At 37.1% G+C, this 20,243-nt stretch overlaps 3 protein-coding genes across 12 annotated transcripts in view; 1 reads left to right on the top strand and 2 right to left on the bottom strand.

The window, feature by feature from the left end:
- The window catches only part of LOC134814230 (cytoskeleton-associated protein 5-like), a 129,256-nt gene extending 122,711 nt beyond the window's left edge, over positions 1 to 6,545 (bottom strand). For all 10 annotated transcript variants that reach the window (XM_063822293.1, XM_063822300.1, XM_063822296.1 and 7 more), the window contains exon 1: positions 6,519 to 6,545. The gene's annotated coding sequence lies outside the window, so the exon portion shown is untranslated. The remainder of the gene's footprint in view (positions 1 to 6,518) is intronic.
- Positions 6,546 to 6,899: 354 nt separating this feature from the next.
- LOC134813804 (galanin receptor 2b-like) lies at positions 6,900 to 10,353 on the top strand. Its single transcript, XM_063821684.1, has 10 exons — positions 6,900 to 7,018; positions 7,259 to 7,355; positions 7,663 to 7,784; positions 7,982 to 8,087; positions 8,602 to 8,672; positions 8,781 to 8,859; positions 9,124 to 9,288; positions 9,603 to 9,679; positions 9,935 to 10,007; positions 10,345 to 10,353. Exons 1-10 carry the CDS (start codon positions 6,900 to 6,902, stop codon positions 10,351 to 10,353), a joined length of 918 nt encoding a protein of 305 aa, XP_063677754.1.
- Positions 9,775 to 20,026, bottom strand: LOC134813921 (nedd8-conjugating enzyme UbcE2M-like). Its single transcript, XM_063821854.1, has 8 exons — positions 19,919 to 20,026; positions 19,468 to 19,562; positions 14,342 to 14,380; positions 13,550 to 13,600; positions 13,089 to 13,141; positions 12,439 to 12,502; positions 12,080 to 12,110; positions 9,775 to 10,980 (listed from the first exon to the last, which is right to left on the bottom strand). The coding sequence occupies exons 1-8, from the start codon at positions 20,022 to 20,024 to the stop codon at positions 10,871 to 10,873; spliced, it is 549 nt and encodes a 182-aa protein (XP_063677924.1). The 5' UTR covers positions 20,025 to 20,026; the 3' UTR covers positions 9,775 to 10,870.
- Positions 20,027 to 20,243: the final 217 nt, after the last annotated feature.

The following is a 20,243-nucleotide window of genomic DNA, read 5'->3' as shown; positions in this document are numbered from 1 at the left end:
TTTTGATGACCTCAAAAATGTGTTTACTCATTTTTCTTCAGATCTATTGGACCTCAAAGCCAAACAACAAATTTAGGCACATTTTTCGTTTTCATATTTACTGATTTTTCAAAAATTTTGTTTGGAATGTGCTAGTGACTTTTTGAAGGGTGCAAAATAACCGCAACTAGCACATTTATATATTAATTATGAACAACAAAACACCCTAAAATGCTTCCCTTTGAATTTATTGTAAACAAAGTCATTTTTTATCTGCATAGCCTAAAAATCACATTTTCTCCCAATCAATCAATTATATTTGTTATGCTATCTTTTATGTACGTTGTTAAAGATCTTTGATTAAATAAACCGCAAAATTGTTGTCATGCCACCCATGCCAGCATTAATTATTTACTGTGAAGGACTATTGAGGATTAATAACACTATTATAATTTTATAACCATTGTAACACTGTAAGGTCACCCCGACCCCCCCCCCCCCCCCCCCCCCCCCCCCTCATTAATGGCACTAGTAACCACTTTAAGAAATTAATCTTGCCAGTTCTTGGTTCCTTTTATATATTTTATGCACGGGCAATAGCAACGATCGACTTAATTAAAAAAAGCCCCAGCACCACATACACGTGCAGTACACATCACGTGTATAACGGAGGCTGCTCCTGGAGCCCAATTTAATCATGCACTGGTCATGGTAGGTGCATCATGTGACAATTTACTTTTAAGTTTACTTGGCCTGTGTATTTTGTAAGAGATAACATTCTTTTATTTACTTCATTGGAAAGTACGTTTGTTGATTGTTCAACTACTTGTGCTAACTTGTGCTAACTTGTGCTATTTTATTGACACACTCGCAGGATCGGGAGCAGGGACAAAAGGATTTCGCGGCATGTACGAAACCGCGAAATTTCCCATTCTCCGCGACAAATCGCGATTTTTTACGTTTTCCGCGACAGATCGCGAAATTTCCCATTCTCCGCGACAAATCGCGATTTTTTCAGTCCTCCGCGAAAAATCGCGCATTTTCGTTTAAATCTGAAGACCAAATTTGCGCATTTTCCTTTAAATCTGAGGACCAAGTTTGCGTATTTTCCATAAAATCTGCGGGCCAAATGTCACGTTTTCTACAAGTATTAAGTATATGAAACTAATCACATTTACAGCCTTCCGTGAGTTCCGATTGTAGGTACATTCTCGATACGTACCTCTGAAGGCGGAGCTTCCGAGCTTCCGGAGCTTCCGAGCTCATATTGCGAAGGGAAGGCCTGCCTTCCGAGATCGCATTACAAGGGGAGCCCTCGAGTCCAAAATCGTGTATCGAAGCGTATGTGTGACCTTTGAAAACCGAAAAAAATATTTTCGGCTCATAATGATCAGGGTAGCATGAAACATGAACAAAAGTAGTTTCCAGAAAAACTTTGAAAAATTTTGACTTAGAAAATTTTCTGTCCGAGTCATTCTCGATACGTACCTCTGAAGGCGGAGCTCCCGCTTCCGAGCTCGTATTGCGAAGAGGAGGCCTGCCTTCCGAGATCGCATTACAAGGGGAGCCCTCGAGTCCAAAATCGTGTATCGAAGGGTATGTGTGACCTTTGAAAACCGAAAAAAATATTTTCGGCTCATAATGATCAGGGTAGCATGAAACATAAAGAAAAGTAGTTTCCAGAAAAACTTTGAAAAATGTTGACTTAGAAAATTTTCGGTCCGAGTCATTCTTGATACGTACCTCTGAAGGCGGAGCTCCCGCTTCCGAGCTCGTATTGCGAAGGGGAGGCCTGCCTTCCGAGATCGCATTACAAGGGGAGCCCTCGAGTCCAAAATCGTGTATCGAAGGGTATGTGTGACCTTTGAAAACCGAAAAAAATATTTTTGGCTCATAATGATCAGGGTAGCATGAAACATAAAGAAAAGTAGTTTCCAGAAAAACTTTGAAAAATGTTGACTTAGAAAATTTTCGGTCCGAGTCATTCTTGATACGTACCTCTGAAGGCGGAGCTCCCGCTTCCGAGCTCGTATTGCGAAGGGGAGGCCTGCCTTCCGAGATCGCATTACAAGGGGAGCCCTCGAGTCCAAAATCGTGTATCGAAGGGTATGTGTGACCTTTGAAAACCGAAAAAATATTTTCGGCTCATAATGATCAGGGTAGCATGAAACATGAACAAAAGTAGTTTCCAGAAAAATTTTGACTTAGAAAATTTTCTGTCCGAGTCATTCTCAATACGTACCTCTGAAGGCGGAGCTCCCGCTTCCGAGCTCGTATTGCGAAGGGGAGGTCTGCCTTCCGAGATCGTATATGGAAGTTGACCAGTAGACATATAAAACTTGACCAGACGACATAAAGTTGACCAGTAGACATATAAAACTTGACCAGACGACATAAAGTTGACCAAACGACATATAAAACTTGACCAAACGACATAAAGTTGACCAGACGACATAAAGTTGACCAGTAGACATAAAAAACTTGACCAAACGACATAAAGTTGACCAGAAGACATACAATGGATTAAGAAATCGAACAGTATGTTAAATCAGTGTTGTTATTGAATCGTCACTTGTCAGATATTTCGTCATCGATAACGTAATCGTTATTCGCTTGGTATTGTATTCGCTTGTTAAAATGGACCACTTTGTCAAACGGCCTGCCGACAAACCGGCTGGACCTTCGTCTAGAAAACGCTCGAAACAGGCTAAACAGGGCAATGTAACAGCTTCCACGAGAATGGCTGAATTTGGCAAATCATCGTTTTATGCTGACAATGGGAAGCTATTTTGTAGAGCATGTAATCTCGTCGTAGACCACATAAGGAACAATCATGGGCTTCCCTCGGGATTTGGTTAGAACTTCTAGAAGGTTCGTGCAGGGGCCGGGGTAAGGATGTCGTCCAGGTTGATGTAAGCTTCAAGGGGTAGAGGTTGGATACTAGATGGGGATAGACTAGGTAGGGATATGGGAATTGGATTGAAAAGTTCGTAGTATTCCATTGCTATAGTTGTGAAGTGTAGATGGTCGAATGATGATGTCTCCTGTCGTCTGTTGAAAGTTATATAGTATCGATAACGAGATATGTCTACAGTACGTATGACATTGCAACATTTGAGATCATGTCAAAAGTTATGGCAGCTCTTGTTGTTATGGACCCCCATCAGCCTGTATCAGATCATATGATGAGATCACATCCTCATGGGACATGAGCCGATCAAATAGAATAGTCAAAGAATATGTGAACTCTAACTAAGCACTGTAAATACATTATTTTTTGCCGCGAATATGCCGCGATTTTCGAAATTCCCGCCGCGAATTAGCCGCGAATTAGCCTAGTTTGGCTTGTCGCGGTGCCGCGATTTTTGGCCAAAATAACCGCGAAATCCTTTTGTCCCTGATCGGGAGCATCTAAAATTCTACATGTATTAGATAGCATTGCCATTTTGTAGCGTTCATTGCTACTGTATATTTTAATAATCCCTAAGCTATGTGTGAACTAATGTACTACCTTACTCATTACCTCCAAAATCTGATAATCAACAAGTTGATGAGAATCTTCAAAAACAACATTTAGGGCATATGGTTGTTTCATATGAATTTTATGTGCGGTTACTTTATAGCCTATCCAGCAGGATCTAACACGTGGTTCTATTAGAAATTAGTTGAATTACTCACACAGAACGATGATGCCGCAGATAGTGAGATACAGCTGGTTAACACTGCTCATCAGGTTCACAAGAGCATCACTCCGCAGGGACATAGAGTCCTGGTCCCAGAAGAGGTCTTTATCCTCCATTCTTACCCCGTCTCCTTCTTAATCTGGATCTTATCACTCTTCCTACTGATAAAATGAGCCCAGTTTAACTTTAAATTGAGTATTATCTATTAAAGTTAACTATTAAATTAATCCGAATATTCATTCTTTCTGCATAAAATGATGTCAATTCTATTTCCATAAATTAATCCGAATATTCATTCTTTCTGCATAAAATGATGTCAATTCTATTTCCATGAAAATTGAAAGCGCTGCTTAGCTATTAAATCTTCAGTCACCATGACATCGTATGTGGTCAAGTACTTAAGATTAAATAATTTACCCGAATAACAACTCATTCACAAAATGATGTCAATTCTATTTTCAGAGATCTCATTAAATCCTCAGTCATCATTACATCTTGTCAAGGCGTGTCAAAATTTTACAACAATTCGAATTTTCATGTCAAGACCTCTAGAAATTGCACAACTCTTCGAATTTTCATGTCAAGGCCAATGCACGACGGCACGACGCCATGACGACTTAACTATAAAAAGCAGACACTGAGATGGATTTGAATCATATTCTTCATTTGGTAATAGAAGTAGTTTTCAATGGTATGCATTATGCAGGGGTCCGCGGACTCTACGGCGTGAGACTTTACGGCGGGTTAGGGTTAGGGAATAGGGTTAGGGTTAGGGTTAGGGAATAAGGTTAGGGTTAGGGTTAGGGTTAGGGTTAGGGTTAGGGTTAGGGAATAGGGTTAGGGTTAGGGTTAGGGTTAGGGTTAGGGTTAGGGTTAGGGTTAGGGTTAGGGTTAGGTTTAGGTTAATGGTTAGAGTCTTACGCCGTAGAGTCCCAGACCCAGACAGTATGACTATGCACTCCACGTGACACAAGCCATCTAGTCAGTGTAATAAGCGCCAAGCGCGAGCACAGAACTTTTTTTCTCCGATTTCGATAAATTTGGTACCAAAATTTGTCTAAAAATGTGAATAAAATAAATCCACCGTGTAGCAATTTTCGCTAAAAATGCTACACGGCGCTTGTTCGCCGCGCGTGCGTTTTTCGCGCAAATTTTTAGTTTTTGGCCAATAACTTTCACATTTTCAGTTATTATCACATAATTATTATGGCATCGTAATCAGCTCATCGAGACGAAACTTTTAGTACTAATATTTTAAGATTTAAAGGAAAATTATTTTCAAAATTTTTCAATCTGAACACAAATTTTGAACAATTTTTTGAAAAATTTGGTTCTTCAAATATTATAATTTTGGTACCAAAAGTTGCGTCTGACTAAGCTCATTACGATACTGTAATAATTATTTCAAAATATTCAATATTTTAGGAGTTATAGGCATTTTAAGCAATAAATTACCCATTTTTCGTCCTTTGTACATTCTTGTAATGCACAGGAGGCCCACATATAGCTCGACGTTATTTTGCTACACGGTGAATTTGCATTATTCACACTTAGAGGCAACTTTTGGTACCAAATTTATCAAAATCAGAGAGAAAAAATTCTGTGCCAACTCATGGCGCTTATTACATAGACTAATCAGAGAAGCAGCCCTCTCCACTGCTATAAATATAATTATGGTATTTTTTGGGACGATATTAATTCTTTAATTTTTATGATGGCGTCCGATCGTTTTTTGTATTTTTGTTGTATTTTGGTAATCATTATTTGATTTTTAAATTTGATTATTTTAACAAATGTTCATCTAGATTTCGATTAATGTTCATCATTTCATGCTCAACTATTTAACGGTTGAACTTGGGATAAAACTGAAAGCTGCCTCACTTCTATCCAGGACGTGTAAATCCTTTAACCAATCAACCAGTAAACTTTATTTTCCTCGATGTAACCAACAGCAATTCAAGGAATGAATACACCCCAACATATTAGCTACAGAAGACGGAACATAAAGTTCGGCATATGTAAATACCAATATATATATTTAAAAAACAAAATACAAAATAAAAAGGAGGTCCACAATGTTAAAACACCATCCAACAAGCCTTGCAATGGTGAAAAACAGGTGCATCTCAGAGTCCATTAGATCAAAGCAGCAAGCAGCACTGCGTAAAATAAACATTGCGTTTTTACGCCCAACGTAAACAATAACATCGCATCATGACTGTACAAGTCGTGGGAGACGGGAGTCTTATTTGAATGGTTGACACATACTCTCACTGCTAATTGCTAACTAATTGACTTCTATTGGATAGAAAATTAGTAACAAAATACTACTGCCACGTCAAGTTAATACTTAATAGGCGTCGCGTGACTTGTGCTTTATCACTAATTTCTGTGACAAAGATAAAGGTTCATTGACAGATACCCATACAGTGTAGCGGAAGCGGCTTACACTGATTTATTTAATGTTTAAGTTGAAGGTAACTGCGAGATTCTGGCAATGTAAACACTGAACATCCGCATAGCACTGTATGAGCTTGTAAGATGCTTTAAAACATGCTGAACGATATAGATTAGCAAAACTTTATTCTTAAATTGAATGTATTTGTAACTCAATTTACTTAAAATTTTATAACAACTGAGCTACTAACTATTGGTTAAATTATCAAATAAGTAGTATCAATAGTGTAACTAAAGATGGAAGTTATAAACTATTATTTATTATTAAACTTACATTAATACTACTACTAGTCAGTTTTTGGGTTTTCCAAATAGTTTCTGATTATTCTGATTTGCGACAAATGATATTGCACTGTTAGGATAAACGACGTTTCAAAGTAACAACTTCTTATTCATGCTCAAATTATTTGTTATATAGTAGTGTTGAAAGTATTAAAACTACTACTAGTGTAGGATGAGAGTGAACAAACTGAGTTACTAGCCATTATTTGTTATTAAACCTACTTTACAAGTGTAGGATGAGAGTTACTAGCCATTATTTGTTATTAAACCTACATTATTACTAGTGTAGGATGAGATTGAACAAGCTGAATTACTAGCCATTATTTGTTATTAAACCTACATTACTAGTGTAGGATGAGAGTGAACAAGCTGAATTACTAGCCATTATTTGTTATTAAACCTACATTACCAGTGTAGGATGAGAGTGAACAAGCTGAGTTACTGGCCATTATTTGTTATTAAACCTACATTATTACTAGTGTAGGATGAGAGTGTAGGATGGGAGTTAACCTCTTCTCAACAGTTCTGGCGCTGTTGGCTGCCTTTATCTTCCTTGCTAATGTCATGGTCTTCTGTACTACCAAACGAAAGGGGGTGACCTGGATCTTCGTTACCAGGTACCTGCAGTTTCTTCGTTACTTTTATCTGTAAATTATAGATAGATAAATTGTAAACTAAATTTGTGATCGGATTTGGGATATTTACAAGCCAAGATAAAAGAAGAATTTATCAGATTTAGATTATTTTAAATTTCTTAAACCATGCTTGCCATATTGTGATAACGAGGACTCCAACACTAAGTAATAATTGTGACTTAAGTGACTAAGCTAACACTAAGTATAACGAGATGTCCCCAGCTTAGCGACGTCGGATATCCTGATGGCAATCCTGGTGCTTCCTTTTCAGATCACCGAACCATGGGCCATCTTCGGCAGCGGAGATCTAATTTGCAAGGTATTATATGTAAAACCATTCATTGAACCGTAGTCTGTATTTTTAAAACAGATATCTTGTCACCAATTATTTAATTGTACTCAAAGTATTTTTAGCATGTATTCTATTGTTTACCTATATCTTTTATTTCTTTTAACACCTCTCGCCCGTAATTGGTAATTTTTAGATTTACCAATGATTACAATCAAAGTTAACCACTTGAGTTGTCAACTTGATCTAATCACTTTTAACGAGTTATCTAATTTGTTAATTACTCCATTAATCAATCAACCCGGTGATTAATTAACTATTTAACTAATCATCCCAGATTCACGGCGCAGTAACGACAATATCAGTACGATCCTCCATGTTCACAGTCCTGCTGATCTCTGCTGATAGATATGTGGCTGTCAGGTGGCCGCACAGTTACAGATGTATGAGAAATAACTGGTGAGAATTATATATATTATGGCAAACAGTGAGATCTATATTGTCAATAAAAACTGGTCATATTTGTCTCTTAGCTAAACAATTTGAAGCTGAAAATTAATTGAGAACGAATCTTATTTTTAAATCAGAAATGTTCATTTGAGCATCATGTTAGAACACGACCTGTAATGAATTTCAAACACAAGGAAATATTTCAGGACAGGCCCAGTAATGGCGGTTGTGATGATCTGGCTGTACTCGTTAGGAGCGAGTGTGTTCATTGTGGCTACTACTGACCAGTACACTTACAACCCTCACAATAAGGTTTGTGCTTGCTAGAATGTTATTCCCTTGCTAGCAGTACAGTGTTCTCCTCTACAGTGGTATCCTCCAGTTAGGGCGAGAATATTGCTAGAACAGTGTTCTGCTGTATAACGGCCTCTGTATAACACTGTACAAAACCGCGTTATAGTTACAGAAGGGACTACTGTACACTGTACAGTAGTCCCCTGTACAGTGTACAGTAGTCACATGTACAGTGTACAGTAGTCCCCTGTACAGTGTACAGTAGTCCCCCGTACAGTGTACAGTAGTCCCCTGTACACTGTGCACTAAACAGTAGTCCCCTGTACAGTGTACAGTCTGCAAACCTTAATAATTTGATACAAGTTGAGCAATTGTTTATTAGTCGCATACATATCATATGTTGAAAGCTTTTCCACTAGCAGCTGGATTGAACGTATCTACTTGAAAGATCAATGGTGAACTCGCGGTAAATAGTCTTGTGATTGAGAACGTCATACCGATTTGTTTGAATTACACAAACTACTATTTTTAGGTATGCAGTCAGATTTTCAAGAGTGCCTATGAAAACAGGAGCTCTTTTGACCTCTGTGTTATGGTTTACAGGTAAGCGACCAAAATTTAGTCTTAGAAATTTTACTTACAATGACTTGGATCGCTTTAAAATGTAAAACAATAACTGTAAATCCCTGAAACAGTCATATTACCTACCAGGGAGATAGAACTGCCAGCTGTGACCATCTCAGTAGCTGTGTTTGCTGCACTAATCATCTACAAGATCTACAGTCTCAAGGTCAGTTTCTGTCATGGTCAAATTAATGCGAGGGCCGAGGGTATCCTTTTTAGGAGAACTACAGTCTTCGCTTACTCTTAGAGAATTCTAGAGAACTGGCTCAACCTACTTTTAGGGAATTCTAGAGAATTATAGAGCGACAGAACTTGCTTAACCCAATCTCAAATAACCATTAAGAACTTTAAAGCGACAGAACTTTTTAACCCAATCTCAAATAATCATAGAGAACTCTTAAGCGACAGAACTAACTTAACATCATCTCAGAGAATCCTAGAGAACTCTAAATCGACAGGACTCCAGGGCAGGAAAGTAGTTCTAGCTGACAGGCCCATGGACCGTCACGTGACGAACACACTTGTGGTCATTGCGGTCTTTTACACGATCTGTTTTATTCCTCTCTGCTTGTACAACACAGCCCATTTAATCAAGGTAAAGGTCTACTTAGTAGTCGCTCACATATTACGTGATCACTTGAAAGTTCAATGTTGAACTCGCATATATTAACCCCCCCCCGGCCCCCACCCCCATCCAATAACACTATAGTAATAATTTGTAAACCCCCTCCATCCCCCCTCAGTGATTACGCAATATTTGAGCGACCCCCTTTAATGGGGCTGTCATTCGATCTGTCAAGAATGTTACTTCGTACTCGGTCTGAACTTTGATTTAATATTTTTCTATCAAATAATTACAAACCTGGTAGCTAGTTCCATAGTTGTTAAATCCTCCCTCATCCTTTACAGCCGGTTCAGGAGCGAATTAGCAGGAAACAGGATCTTCTGTTTGGTCAGATCACCTACATTATAATGTGCCTTAATAGGTAAGTCCCAGTGGGAATATCAAACATTTTAATATTTGTTGAAATTTATAAACACCCATAACTGGAGATTGGTATGCGCGCAATGAAACTCAATATTATCAAATAAAATTCATCAAATTACTATATAATAAGTTCAGAATATTTACTAAAACATTTGACATATCAGCCACCTGTCTAACCTTGTATCAGCTAATTAACCAATCAAATACATGTTAATTGACCTGCTAATTAGCCAATTAATTGACCTGTTTTCAGTTGTATCAACCCTTCGGTGGTCCTGGTAAGAACTAAAGGAGCTCTTAAGGGGATCAAGGAGAAAATAGGTATGGTAAATACTAACCGAGGAGGACCTGTCCTTGGAAAATGAGCGCTGAAAGAAATCTTCATCGAAAGAGAAACTCTCAAACTTTTGTGCTGTTTTATTGACAAGATTTTGTGGGAATTTTAATAGACTTTCACATTGAATGATTATCCAATATTCATGTTTCCATGAACAGCCTTTTATACGAAGATTTAAAACCACAATCTTTAATGGTTTAGTGGTATCATGGTATGGAAGACAGTGTGAATTGGATATCTTATCATCAGAGAACTCGTGCAAACTTGCTGACTCGCCAATTAATTAATTAATTAATTAATTTTTGTTAATAACTGATACATTTTAGGATTTCTGAATGTATCCCATATGCTTGCTTGTATATTTGATATTTGTGCTTCAACGTTTTTAAAACCTTTGTTATTATTTGAAAGCTATACTATAATGAAGTTCTCCAAAATAACTTCATGATGTAATACCGCAGAAAAATGTCGTTATCATCAGAATACAATTTTGATGAAGGGTGGTACATTAATTTTAGCTCACAATTCACAAATCCTAAACTAAAGTCGTTTCGTCGAGGAAAATATCAGATCACCGTTGTTCGAGAATAAGTTCATTGACCGTACCCAAACAAAATACCTAGACCTACTACGGCAATACTGTGGTTACCAAATACCATGGCAACCATACGCTAAAATCATAATGATAAACTTTACAGAAAATTAAAACACTTCTCAAATCGTCGAATATGACAGATCCAAAAACCACTCTCGCACCCACCACCGGTCCCATATATCAACCTCAAATTATTTACAATGTTCATTTTGTTCGATTGTATGTTTTTGACGTCTCGAGTCAAAAGTAAAGAAGATTTATCTGAGTGTTCTAGCGAAGTACATCTGGCCGATATAGCCTCCTCTCATTGACTTGGCGACGTTCTGTTCGAACAAGCGACGGTTGCTTTGGAGTGTTTGGGCAGCCTCTGAAATAGAAGGGAGGTATTACTACGGTAAGTAAGAATGTGTATTATACTGTACTAAGGGCAACTGATAAAGTGATAAGAGCAGCGCTTTAATATTTAAAATTTAAAATAATCGATAATAGACATGTATGTGCTTATTATGTGCACGACGAATACCGAAGGATGATTTTAACCGTATCAAATCTTAAACATTTCAATTTCCGATTGATACAATTAGCAGTGAATTACTAAGGTCTTTTGCTAGTATATTGCTGCACTCGTATCATTCCAAATTACATTGGAGACTAGAATAATTAAAGACAAAAAGTAAAATATCATATTGGTTCTTTTTGCGCTTTGGTAAAATGACTGTGGAATGACATTTCTTTTGAAATAAAAGTTTGCATGATTTTGACCGTGTACACCGACAAATTTGTAAGTCAAATCAATAGCGTAAAACGGCAAACATGTACAACGAACTATAACATATCTGTATAAAATATCTTTAATTGGTAATTGCGATGACAGGCATTTGAAGAAATTGGTATATTTTCCTGGTAACTTTGGGCGGTTCTAAATGCACAAACGAGTAAAACACAGGGGTCGTTACTTTGGGGGAATACAGACCCCTTTCGACCAGTTTTATTCAGCAGGCGTGGACTGCTTTAAAATAATGCATTTTATTTAGAGAAGTTTATGCTTCCTATCTGTTTTTATCAACCTATAACTGGTATAACATAAACACCTCTGCAGTTTTTGAAAAGGCAGAGATGGACGAGAACCGGCAATTTGTCACTTGAGTAATTTTTCTCAATAAAAGGGTGATACAGCCTATTGAGCCTTGTTCACAAAATAATATATGACCGTACCCGTTCGTTACGCCTTTGTATTTGGCAAAATACCATCCTAAAGTTATGTTATCATCGTGCACATTCTACAAAATCCATGGTACGTCCCAGCGTGTTGGCTGAAAAACCGCACTTTTCACACTATAAATCAGACCGCGCGTGCGCGCAATTTCAAGCGAATTATCCTGAATGCATGATACCAAACATGTGATACATCTATTTATAGCGCCATTATGTATTCGTTAGCTTGTCAAAAAGGCAACTCTGCAAACCTTTGTTAAGAGGATCTTCTGGGTTCGGTTCCTGAAATGAGCAAGGTTTTAGAATCGCGAGAAATCGCGAGAAACGGACGTTCAGTTCAACCAATGACGTAATAGGCATAGATATCCGAAGTTGGGGGCTTGCTAATACGTCATGAACAATGACAAATCTTATAAAACAGACTGAAGCTAATGTCACGACTGTTTCAGTCGGCAATTTGACTCGCTAAACGTGGAAACTACATGTAATAACTGTATAATGACTAATGCTGGCAAATTATAATAGCTCATAATAAACACATATTGTAGTGGTGGTCACTTGAAGCCACAAAAAGTAACTCTCATTACATATGAAGTAAAAATAAACTCACCAAAAAGAGATGTATTAGGCCGTATATGACCGAACTGATAGCTAATATAGGATTCCAATCTTCCCTGAAACGAATTCGACTGTTGAAAAACAATGGAATGTTTGTTTTAACAATTATAATTACAATTATAGTAAGTTATTATACATGTTATAGTAACGGTACTAAAATCCGTCTTTCCAAAACTCATTTTACTTTAAAGATGGCATTACCAAAAAACTTAACTTGCATTACTTTCAGTGAGCTACACTACACCCACAGGCAGGTAATGAGGTTCATAACAAAGGACCTACGCAATGTACATGAAATATTAATGTCGCGACCAACAAGCCATTACGTGTGTCATATTATACACTACACTATTTATCATTACAGTTTTATAGTGTGTAACAGTACTAATAACTTTGATTTGATTTGATATCCAGAGTAATTGCTAGGATGTGGAACTTTTTGATGATAATGATTTTTATGGTGATAGAAGTTATGCAACCTGATCTGCCATATCCGTATATCAATGCAAAGTGGAACATGTACAAATACTTGTAAATACAATGTAGATACGGTGGTAACTGGTATGTGTAGTAATAAATATGCTGGTATGTGTAATATGTGTGGTATGTGTGGTGGTGGTATGTGTGGTGGTATGTGCTTACCTTAGGATATTGAGACACACGTTTCCTTCCATATCGATATTAGGGTGATAAACCTGCGATTTAAAGATAAGAAGTTATAAATACATTTTCATTTAATTTAATAAGTGTCAATAGCTATAATGGGTTAATTTGGCCAGCAAACTTGCAGATATAAATGATACTTTAATCAAATTACAAGATTTGATGAACTATTCATTACTTAATTAGTTCATCATTCATACGGTAAAATAGCATAAGTTGAACTTCGACTTTCAAAAACTAATCATAATCCTTGGACTATTTTAACATGATTAACAATATCATATCACTTTTAAAATGATCAATAATCAGCTTGCACATTACAACGAAGTTGTATCATGTCCACATTGAATAGATTATCTCAACTTGTATACTACTAATTACAGCATAGCAATATCGATTATTGGCTGATTAAACAAGACATAATTATTCAAGATAATTACCTGTGTCAAACACTTTACTTTGGGAGGTTCGTGTGGGTAGTTATTGCTGATCTGCAAATTAAATTTATTAGTATACGATTAATTAGGATAATTAGTATACAGTTAATTAGGAGACACTGAAGTTTTAACCCTTAGCTAAGTGTTTATAACTTTATTAGTACCCCGATTTACCGGGAAGTTTGGGAGAAAGAAAAAATCCTCGGTAAATCGTGGCGGTGGGGGCGATAAAACAGGGTTTTACTGTACATCATAGATGTATGCCAGGGTTTGTTAGCACATCATGCCAAGGCTGCTCTTGTTTACCTTATAACCGTTATTTTTACGTTGAATTGCAATTAACAGCTTAACATATCAAGTGAATAAAATAGTTTAAATACCAAGCTAACATACATTATATATTATAATATAATATGTACAACGATCAAACAAGCATCGAATTTGTCTTCCGCAGATTATTCAATTACAGTAAAACCTCTCTAAAAACCAGTATGCCATCTCAATACGACCATATAAGGGCATAAGGCCCCTGATGGGGTATATGAGACGCTGGCCAGGTTACATGTACTGGGGATTAGGGCCATGTTAACCATTGGGTGTTTTTTATGCTGTGCAGTTTTTACTTCACCGAGAATCCCGATGTACAGAGGTCTAACAGTAGTAATATAATATATGTAGTAATACAATATGTAGTAATATTATGTAATAATACAATATGTAATAATATTATGCAGTAATATAATAATATGTAGCAATATAATATGAAGTGAGAAAATTACAGAGGAATACACATACCGTGAATTGAAAGCAAAACCGTCCGTTTCTGTAGTAACCCTGCAATAAAGAGTAAGGTCAATAAATGTGGTTTCTGGCATGGGTTGATCACATAAATAAATAAATAAATTCTAACATTTATTACACGCTTCGACATTAAAATATACCCAACAAAGATGTACATTAAAGTCATTCAAGCGAGACTTAGTGTTGAAATAGCAAGATTATGGACTTTTTTAACAGTTCAGATTTTATGAACAAATATTTGTATGAAGTTACCAAAATTATGCACTTTCATATCAGTTCAGACATTATGGACAAATATAAGAAATATTATCAAAAGCTAGTTGGAAATAAAACGTCTTTAGGGCATTTTTAAAACATTCTACAGATGATAATGATCTCACTGAGTAGGGTAGTTCATTCCAAATTTTTGGTCCACAAAACATAAATGCAGCATCTGTTCGTCTGAAATGAGGAGCAGGAGGAACTTTCAACAAATAAAAGTCATCATCTAGTCTGGAACTTTGTCTTCGTACTTCCCTTAGATTGACGTGTCCTTGTAAGTACTGAGGGGCTATGTTATTAAGACACTTGAAGACCAGAAGTGATATTTTGAACTTAATTCTGAACCGAACAGGCAGAAAGTGGAGCTTTTTGAGGTAAGGCATGATAGGTTCACGTATCTTTTTTCCGTAAAGACCAAAGATAAATCTAGCAGCATTGTTCTGTATCTTTTGTAGCTTATGAAGATTCTTTTCTGTTAGTCCATAATAGACTGAGTTGCAGTAGTCTATGAAACAGAGGATATTGGAGTGAACTAGCTGAACTTTTAGGTCATGGGAAAGCTTCGAACCGATTCTTGCTAAGTCCCTTTGATTCAAATAACATACTTTGGAGACAGCATTTATTTGAGAGTCCAGATTCATTTGGTGATCGAAAAGGAATCCCAGGTTCTTGGCCTTGCTAACAGGGCAGATTGAGAGGTCTCCTAAATCCATTGTCTGGATTGGGCTGACATATGGTCCTATATCAATGAACTCTGTTTTTTCATCATTCAGTTTTAGGAAGTTAACTGTCATCCATTGCTTTATCTCCAGAAAGCAATTTTTCACAGCTGTTAAATCAGGATTAGAACTGTGAACATCAAAAGTAAAGTACACCTGTGTGTCATCTGCATACAAATGTATCGAGAAACCATATTTTGTGACAATTTCTTCAAGATCTCTGGTATACAATATGAACAGTAGTGGTCCTAAAATGGATCCTTGAGGTACACCAATATCCAGATAGCCTTCAGAAGATGTGGCTTTTTTTACTTTAACCTTGAATGTGCGATTATTAAGGTAACATTGTAACCAGCTGAGTGCTAGTTCTGTAATACCATACGCATTCTTGAGTTTCGTAAGAAGGAGGTTATGGTTTATGGTGTCGAAAGCAGCTGATAGATCTAAGAGTAGAAGCACAACATTCGATTTGCTGTCAATCATCATTAGAATATCATTATGTATTTTGGTAACTGCAGTTTCACAACTATGGAATTTTCTATAGCCTGATTGATATGGGGAAAACAGGTTGTTGACATCAGCATATTCATTTAATTGGCAATGAACTACTTTTTCTAGTATTTTGGACAGATAAGTTAGATTGCTAATCGGTCGATAGTTTTTCAGCTCATCAACATCTAAGGTAGGTTTCTTGAGTCCAGGCCTTATAGATGCTTCTTTTAGGGCAGATGGAAACTTTCCAACTCTTAGTGATTCATTCACGATGTAATGAATGATTGGGAGAAGCTCGGGTAAGCAGTTCTTGAAGAGCCACATTGGTATGACATCGAGTACGCTTGATTTATTGGGAAGACTCTTAATTAAGGTTTCAAGGTCTGGTAATGAGACTTCCTTAAACTGATTAAGTATACACTTTGCATTATCTATCGAAGTAGAGTCCTTGGTACCTTGACCGTTTAGGGAAGTGTTTTGAATTTCCTTCTCAATATTAGAGTAAATGGTTTTTACTTTTTGATCGAAGAAAGTCTTGAGTTTGGCAGCCACTTCGATATCTTCACCATTTGGCAATTTGTTGGAGCCATATTCCTTATCTAAAAGTTTATTTATGACTTTATAGGTCCCTTTCGAGTCTCCTTTGCAAGAACTGAGCTGTTTATCATAGTAGCCATCCCTAGCTCGATTGATAGTGATTTCTGCGTCAACACATTTTTCAAAATGAGTAGTTTTAAACTCATCATTCTCTGGATACTTTCTGGCTTTTCGTTTTGCCCTTCTCCTCTCTCTGACAGCAATTTGACATTTATTATCCCAAAAATCAGACTTTTCAGCAGTAAATCGTTTCGTAATAAGTGGGGCATGTTTGTCTAGCACCTGTTCAAGGACATTTTGATAAAGGTTCACAGTCTCGTCTAAGGATTGATATTCAGAAAGGTTAAGCTCTGAACAAAACAGATCTTCCCTGAACTTATCGATGTCAATTTTGCTTAGCTCTCTGACATCTTTTTCTTCATATGTACGAGCTTTATGAAGATCGAATGTGACTGGGACCTGAAAACTTACTAGATAGTGATCAGAGCTGGTTCCAGTGCTTGTCTCTACCATCATATCTGTTACAGACAATGAGTCACTTACACAGCCTAGAGTAAATAACAAGTCCAGTGTCCCGCCGGAGATGTGAGTAGGAGAGTCGACATGCTGAAGGAAGCCTTTGCTCTCACAAAGAGCAATAAAGTTCTGGGCAACATTATTGTTCAGGTCTTCAACATGGAAATTAAAGTCACCACAAATAATTGGAGATCCAGTTTTAAGCAGAAGATTGTCCAGGTATCCATCAAAGTCATCCATAAACTTAGATATTTTTGTTTCATCATATTTCGCTTTGGCCTGAGTGCTGCGATAAACTACACATAGCCTGATAACCTCACCAGCAGTTTTAATGACACATTCAAGTACTTCAAAAGATGAATATTTAGTAACATCATTGCGTACAGGCGATATCATTTTGGGGTTGAAGAGAAAACCAACACCACCTCCCCTACCTCTTCGAGGGGCACTGATAATATCGAACCCAAAATCACGGATTTCGGCAAACTTTGCCCGATCATTAGTTTTTAGCCAAGTTTCCGTGATACAACAGATAGAAATCGAGTTATCTTTAAGCATTTCTAGTACGCCACAAGTTTTGTTGCATAGAGACCTTGCGTTGAAACAACCAATAGAAAGCTGTGATTTCTGTCGATTAGCACCTAATTTCACATTACGTTTTTTGAAATAAAGTCAGTGTTAGCAGCAATACGTTTAGTTTCTCTTACCAACACAGGACAATCGTAAGCTGCCGCATTATGTGTTCTTGAATTCTCGGCATCATTAGTGTGTGTTGAAGCCAAACATCGAGCACAGGCATGTTTGTCCTTCTTCTGCTTAAATTGGCATGCTGAAGACCGGTGACTTCCCATACAGTACATGCAGGTAGGATGTTTATTTGTTTTGACTTCATTACAGTCAACAGAAGTGTGTCCAATCATTTGACAATGATAGCACTGTTTGATGTAGAAGCGATCAGTTACTTTGTATCTGCGACTACCTAAATAGAGAGATCCTTGTTGTTGGTTAAAGAGGACTCTATAGACAGATGGTGATAGTTTGATTCCAATAGTGAGCTCTATGCGTTCCTGCTTATCGTTGGTGAAACGTTTTATCTTATTGAGATAGACAATACTGATAGTGTGCCCTGCTTCATACAAATCTTTGATGGACGAGTTTTTCTCCACAATTTGGGCGACTAAGTGGTTCTTTTCAAGATCCCTAAGTTTATCGGCATCATTCCCTACAGCTGTAGTGTCTATATCGTCAAGAACTTCAGAAGAAACACCATAAATAGTAACTTTTGGCAGCATTTTGTTGCCATTCTTAGACTGATATCCATACGAATCTAAGGTATTTCCATCATTGAGAAGTGAAGTAGCCTTATCACGAATTTCAGCATTAGGGAAGCCAATTGAAACTTTCTTGTTGTTTTCATTACATCTGAGAAATATTACTTGACTGCTCTTTAATTTATCAGTAGCAAATTTTTTCACATTCGTCATTGTTGCAGCATTTACCGATTGTTCTTCTTTCGGGGACAGAATTAGAATCTCGGGTGATGAAGGTTGTGTACGTGTTGGAGCAATTGGAACATGTGGTGGTTGAGCAGATGGTGTGGAACTGTTTGAGTCGGTAAACAAGCTGGAATAGAGAACGTCCTTTGTATGAGAAACAGTACCAGATTTTGTTACAACAGTGTTTACTTTATTGTCAATAACATCATTGATATTTTTCGTGAGGTCTTCTTTTAAAGATGAAAACTGTTCAGCAAATTGTTTCATAAAATCAACCTGATCTGAGGATCGCTCTTGAGCTCTCTCAGGTTTCTGGGACAGTTGTTCCTTCAGCAAGGTTTTAAGTTCAGACATCTCTTCCTTGAACTCCAAATTTATGGCATCTATTTTATTATCTAACAATCCTACCCGATCTACGGTAGTAGCAGCCCTCTTTTCCTCCTCAGCAGTACTACAATCATTACAGATAAATAGAAAGCGACCAAATCGTTTAGCATAAGATGAAGTGTTGTTCACAGCATGAGACAGGTGAGCAGTAAAAACCGTGGGCGCACTGACATTGCAAGTTTCATCACAGTTGATAGCATGAAAACTGTCCTTACACCAAAAACACTGTACAATGTCGGTACTTTTGACAACCTCATCATTCGAACAAGCTTTACATAAACCGTTGACGAGAAGATTCTTTGCAGAGTTATGAGCAGACTTTTCCATTGCAATTGTGTATTTGTACTTGTATAGATGTACAAAGGTAAAGTACAAACACCGTGCAGTAGCAGTGCAGTGGCAGTTAAAATTTCCGATTAAACAGAGATAAGGGAGCTCTGTTTTTCAACACGTAACAAAACTACAAAAAACTACAAACATGTCAACTTCCAGGTAAACAAATATAAATACCTCACCTCCCCACCAGAATCCACATTCCTCATCAATTGGGGTAGATTTAAATGGTAGTTATTAAAGAAGATTTGCGCTAAACTATTAATTACTAAAATTTACTATTTAATTAATGATTAAAATTATTATAAAAGGAACCAACCTCATCGGGCATGATATAGAGTTTGAAGTTGAGAAGGTTGTTGGGATCTGGGAACTCTGTCTTACAAGTGTGAGGGAGGGATAAGTCTGCCAAATCTGTAAATTAATTTACTTGTTAATTTAACTTATTTAAGCTAATTACAACAAAACTGTTACATTTATTTAGGCACATGTGTAGATCAGTGTTCGCGGTAAATCGGGGTTTTGGTTGATGATATTATAGATGTTTACCACATAATGGGGAAAAGAAACGGCCGCGGTAAATCGGGGTTTGCAGTAAATTGGGGCGCCGTTAATCAGAGTTTTACAGTATTTGTTTGTACATTAAATCTGAGTTCCAAGTACTTGTATGACGTATGTACATTGTATGTACATATTATGTACATTGTATGTACATTTGCATTGAATGTACTTGTATGTACCAGGTACCTGTATGTACATTGTACACTCACCTTTTTGTAATCTCAGGTATGCAGCAGAAGGTCCGGTCCTGGGAGAACTTGCTCCTGCTCCCCCGTTATTTGCACCAGGCTTCTTCAGATCAAACAATTTCAACATAGCTGACTGGGGTTTTAGTTAGTTAACCATAGTAGTTAGGGGTTGTTTGTGTATTATGCTATCACTTTTTGGACAATTTTTAACCCCTCTCCCCCGTCCATTATCAGTTTCACACATAGTTATTGTGTCAAAATTACACTAGCGTAATCATTTGGAAACCCCTCCCCCCTCGGCTGATTACGTAATATATGTGAACGCCCACTTATAGTGGTAAAATGA

This window comes from Bolinopsis microptera, chromosome 4 (assembly GCF_026151205.1).
Source record: "Bolinopsis microptera isolate Bmic1 chromosome 4, MBARI_Bmic_1.0, whole genome shotgun sequence".
In the NCBI taxonomy this organism is placed as follows: Eukaryota; Metazoa; Ctenophora; class Tentaculata; order Lobata; family Bolinopsidae; genus Bolinopsis; species Bolinopsis microptera.
This window is presented reverse-complemented; position numbering and strand designations above follow the sequence as displayed.

What these genes read in the sequence shown, in the direction of transcription:
- LOC134813804 (XM_063821684.1), top strand. Translation starts at nt 6,900, where the DNA reads ATGGGAGTTAACCTCTTCTCAACAGTTCTGGCGCTGTTGGCTGCCTTT. An exon ending in ACCTGGATCTTCGTTACCAG is followed by an intron (nt 7,019 to 7,258) that starts GTACCTGCAGTT and finishes AGATGTCCCCAG; the next exon opens with CTTAGCGACGTCGGATATCC. An exon ending in CTTACAACCCTCACAATAAG is followed by an intron (nt 8,088 to 8,601) that starts GTTTGTGCTTGC and finishes TACTATTTTTAG; the next exon opens with GTATGCAGTCAGATTTTCAA.
- LOC134813921 (XM_063821854.1), bottom strand. Translation starts at nt 20,024, where the DNA reads ATGTTGAAATTGTTTGATCTGAAGAAGCCTGGTGCAAATAACGGGGGA. An exon ending in GGTTTTGCTTTCAATTCACG is followed by an intron (nt 13,601 to 14,341) that starts GTATGTGTATTC and finishes TTTAATTTGCAG; the next exon opens with ATCAGCAATAACTACCCACA. An exon ending in AAGTAAAGTGTTTGACACAG is followed by an intron (nt 13,142 to 13,549) that starts GTAATTATCTTG and finishes TTTAAATCGCAG; the next exon opens with GTTTATCACCCTAATATCGA.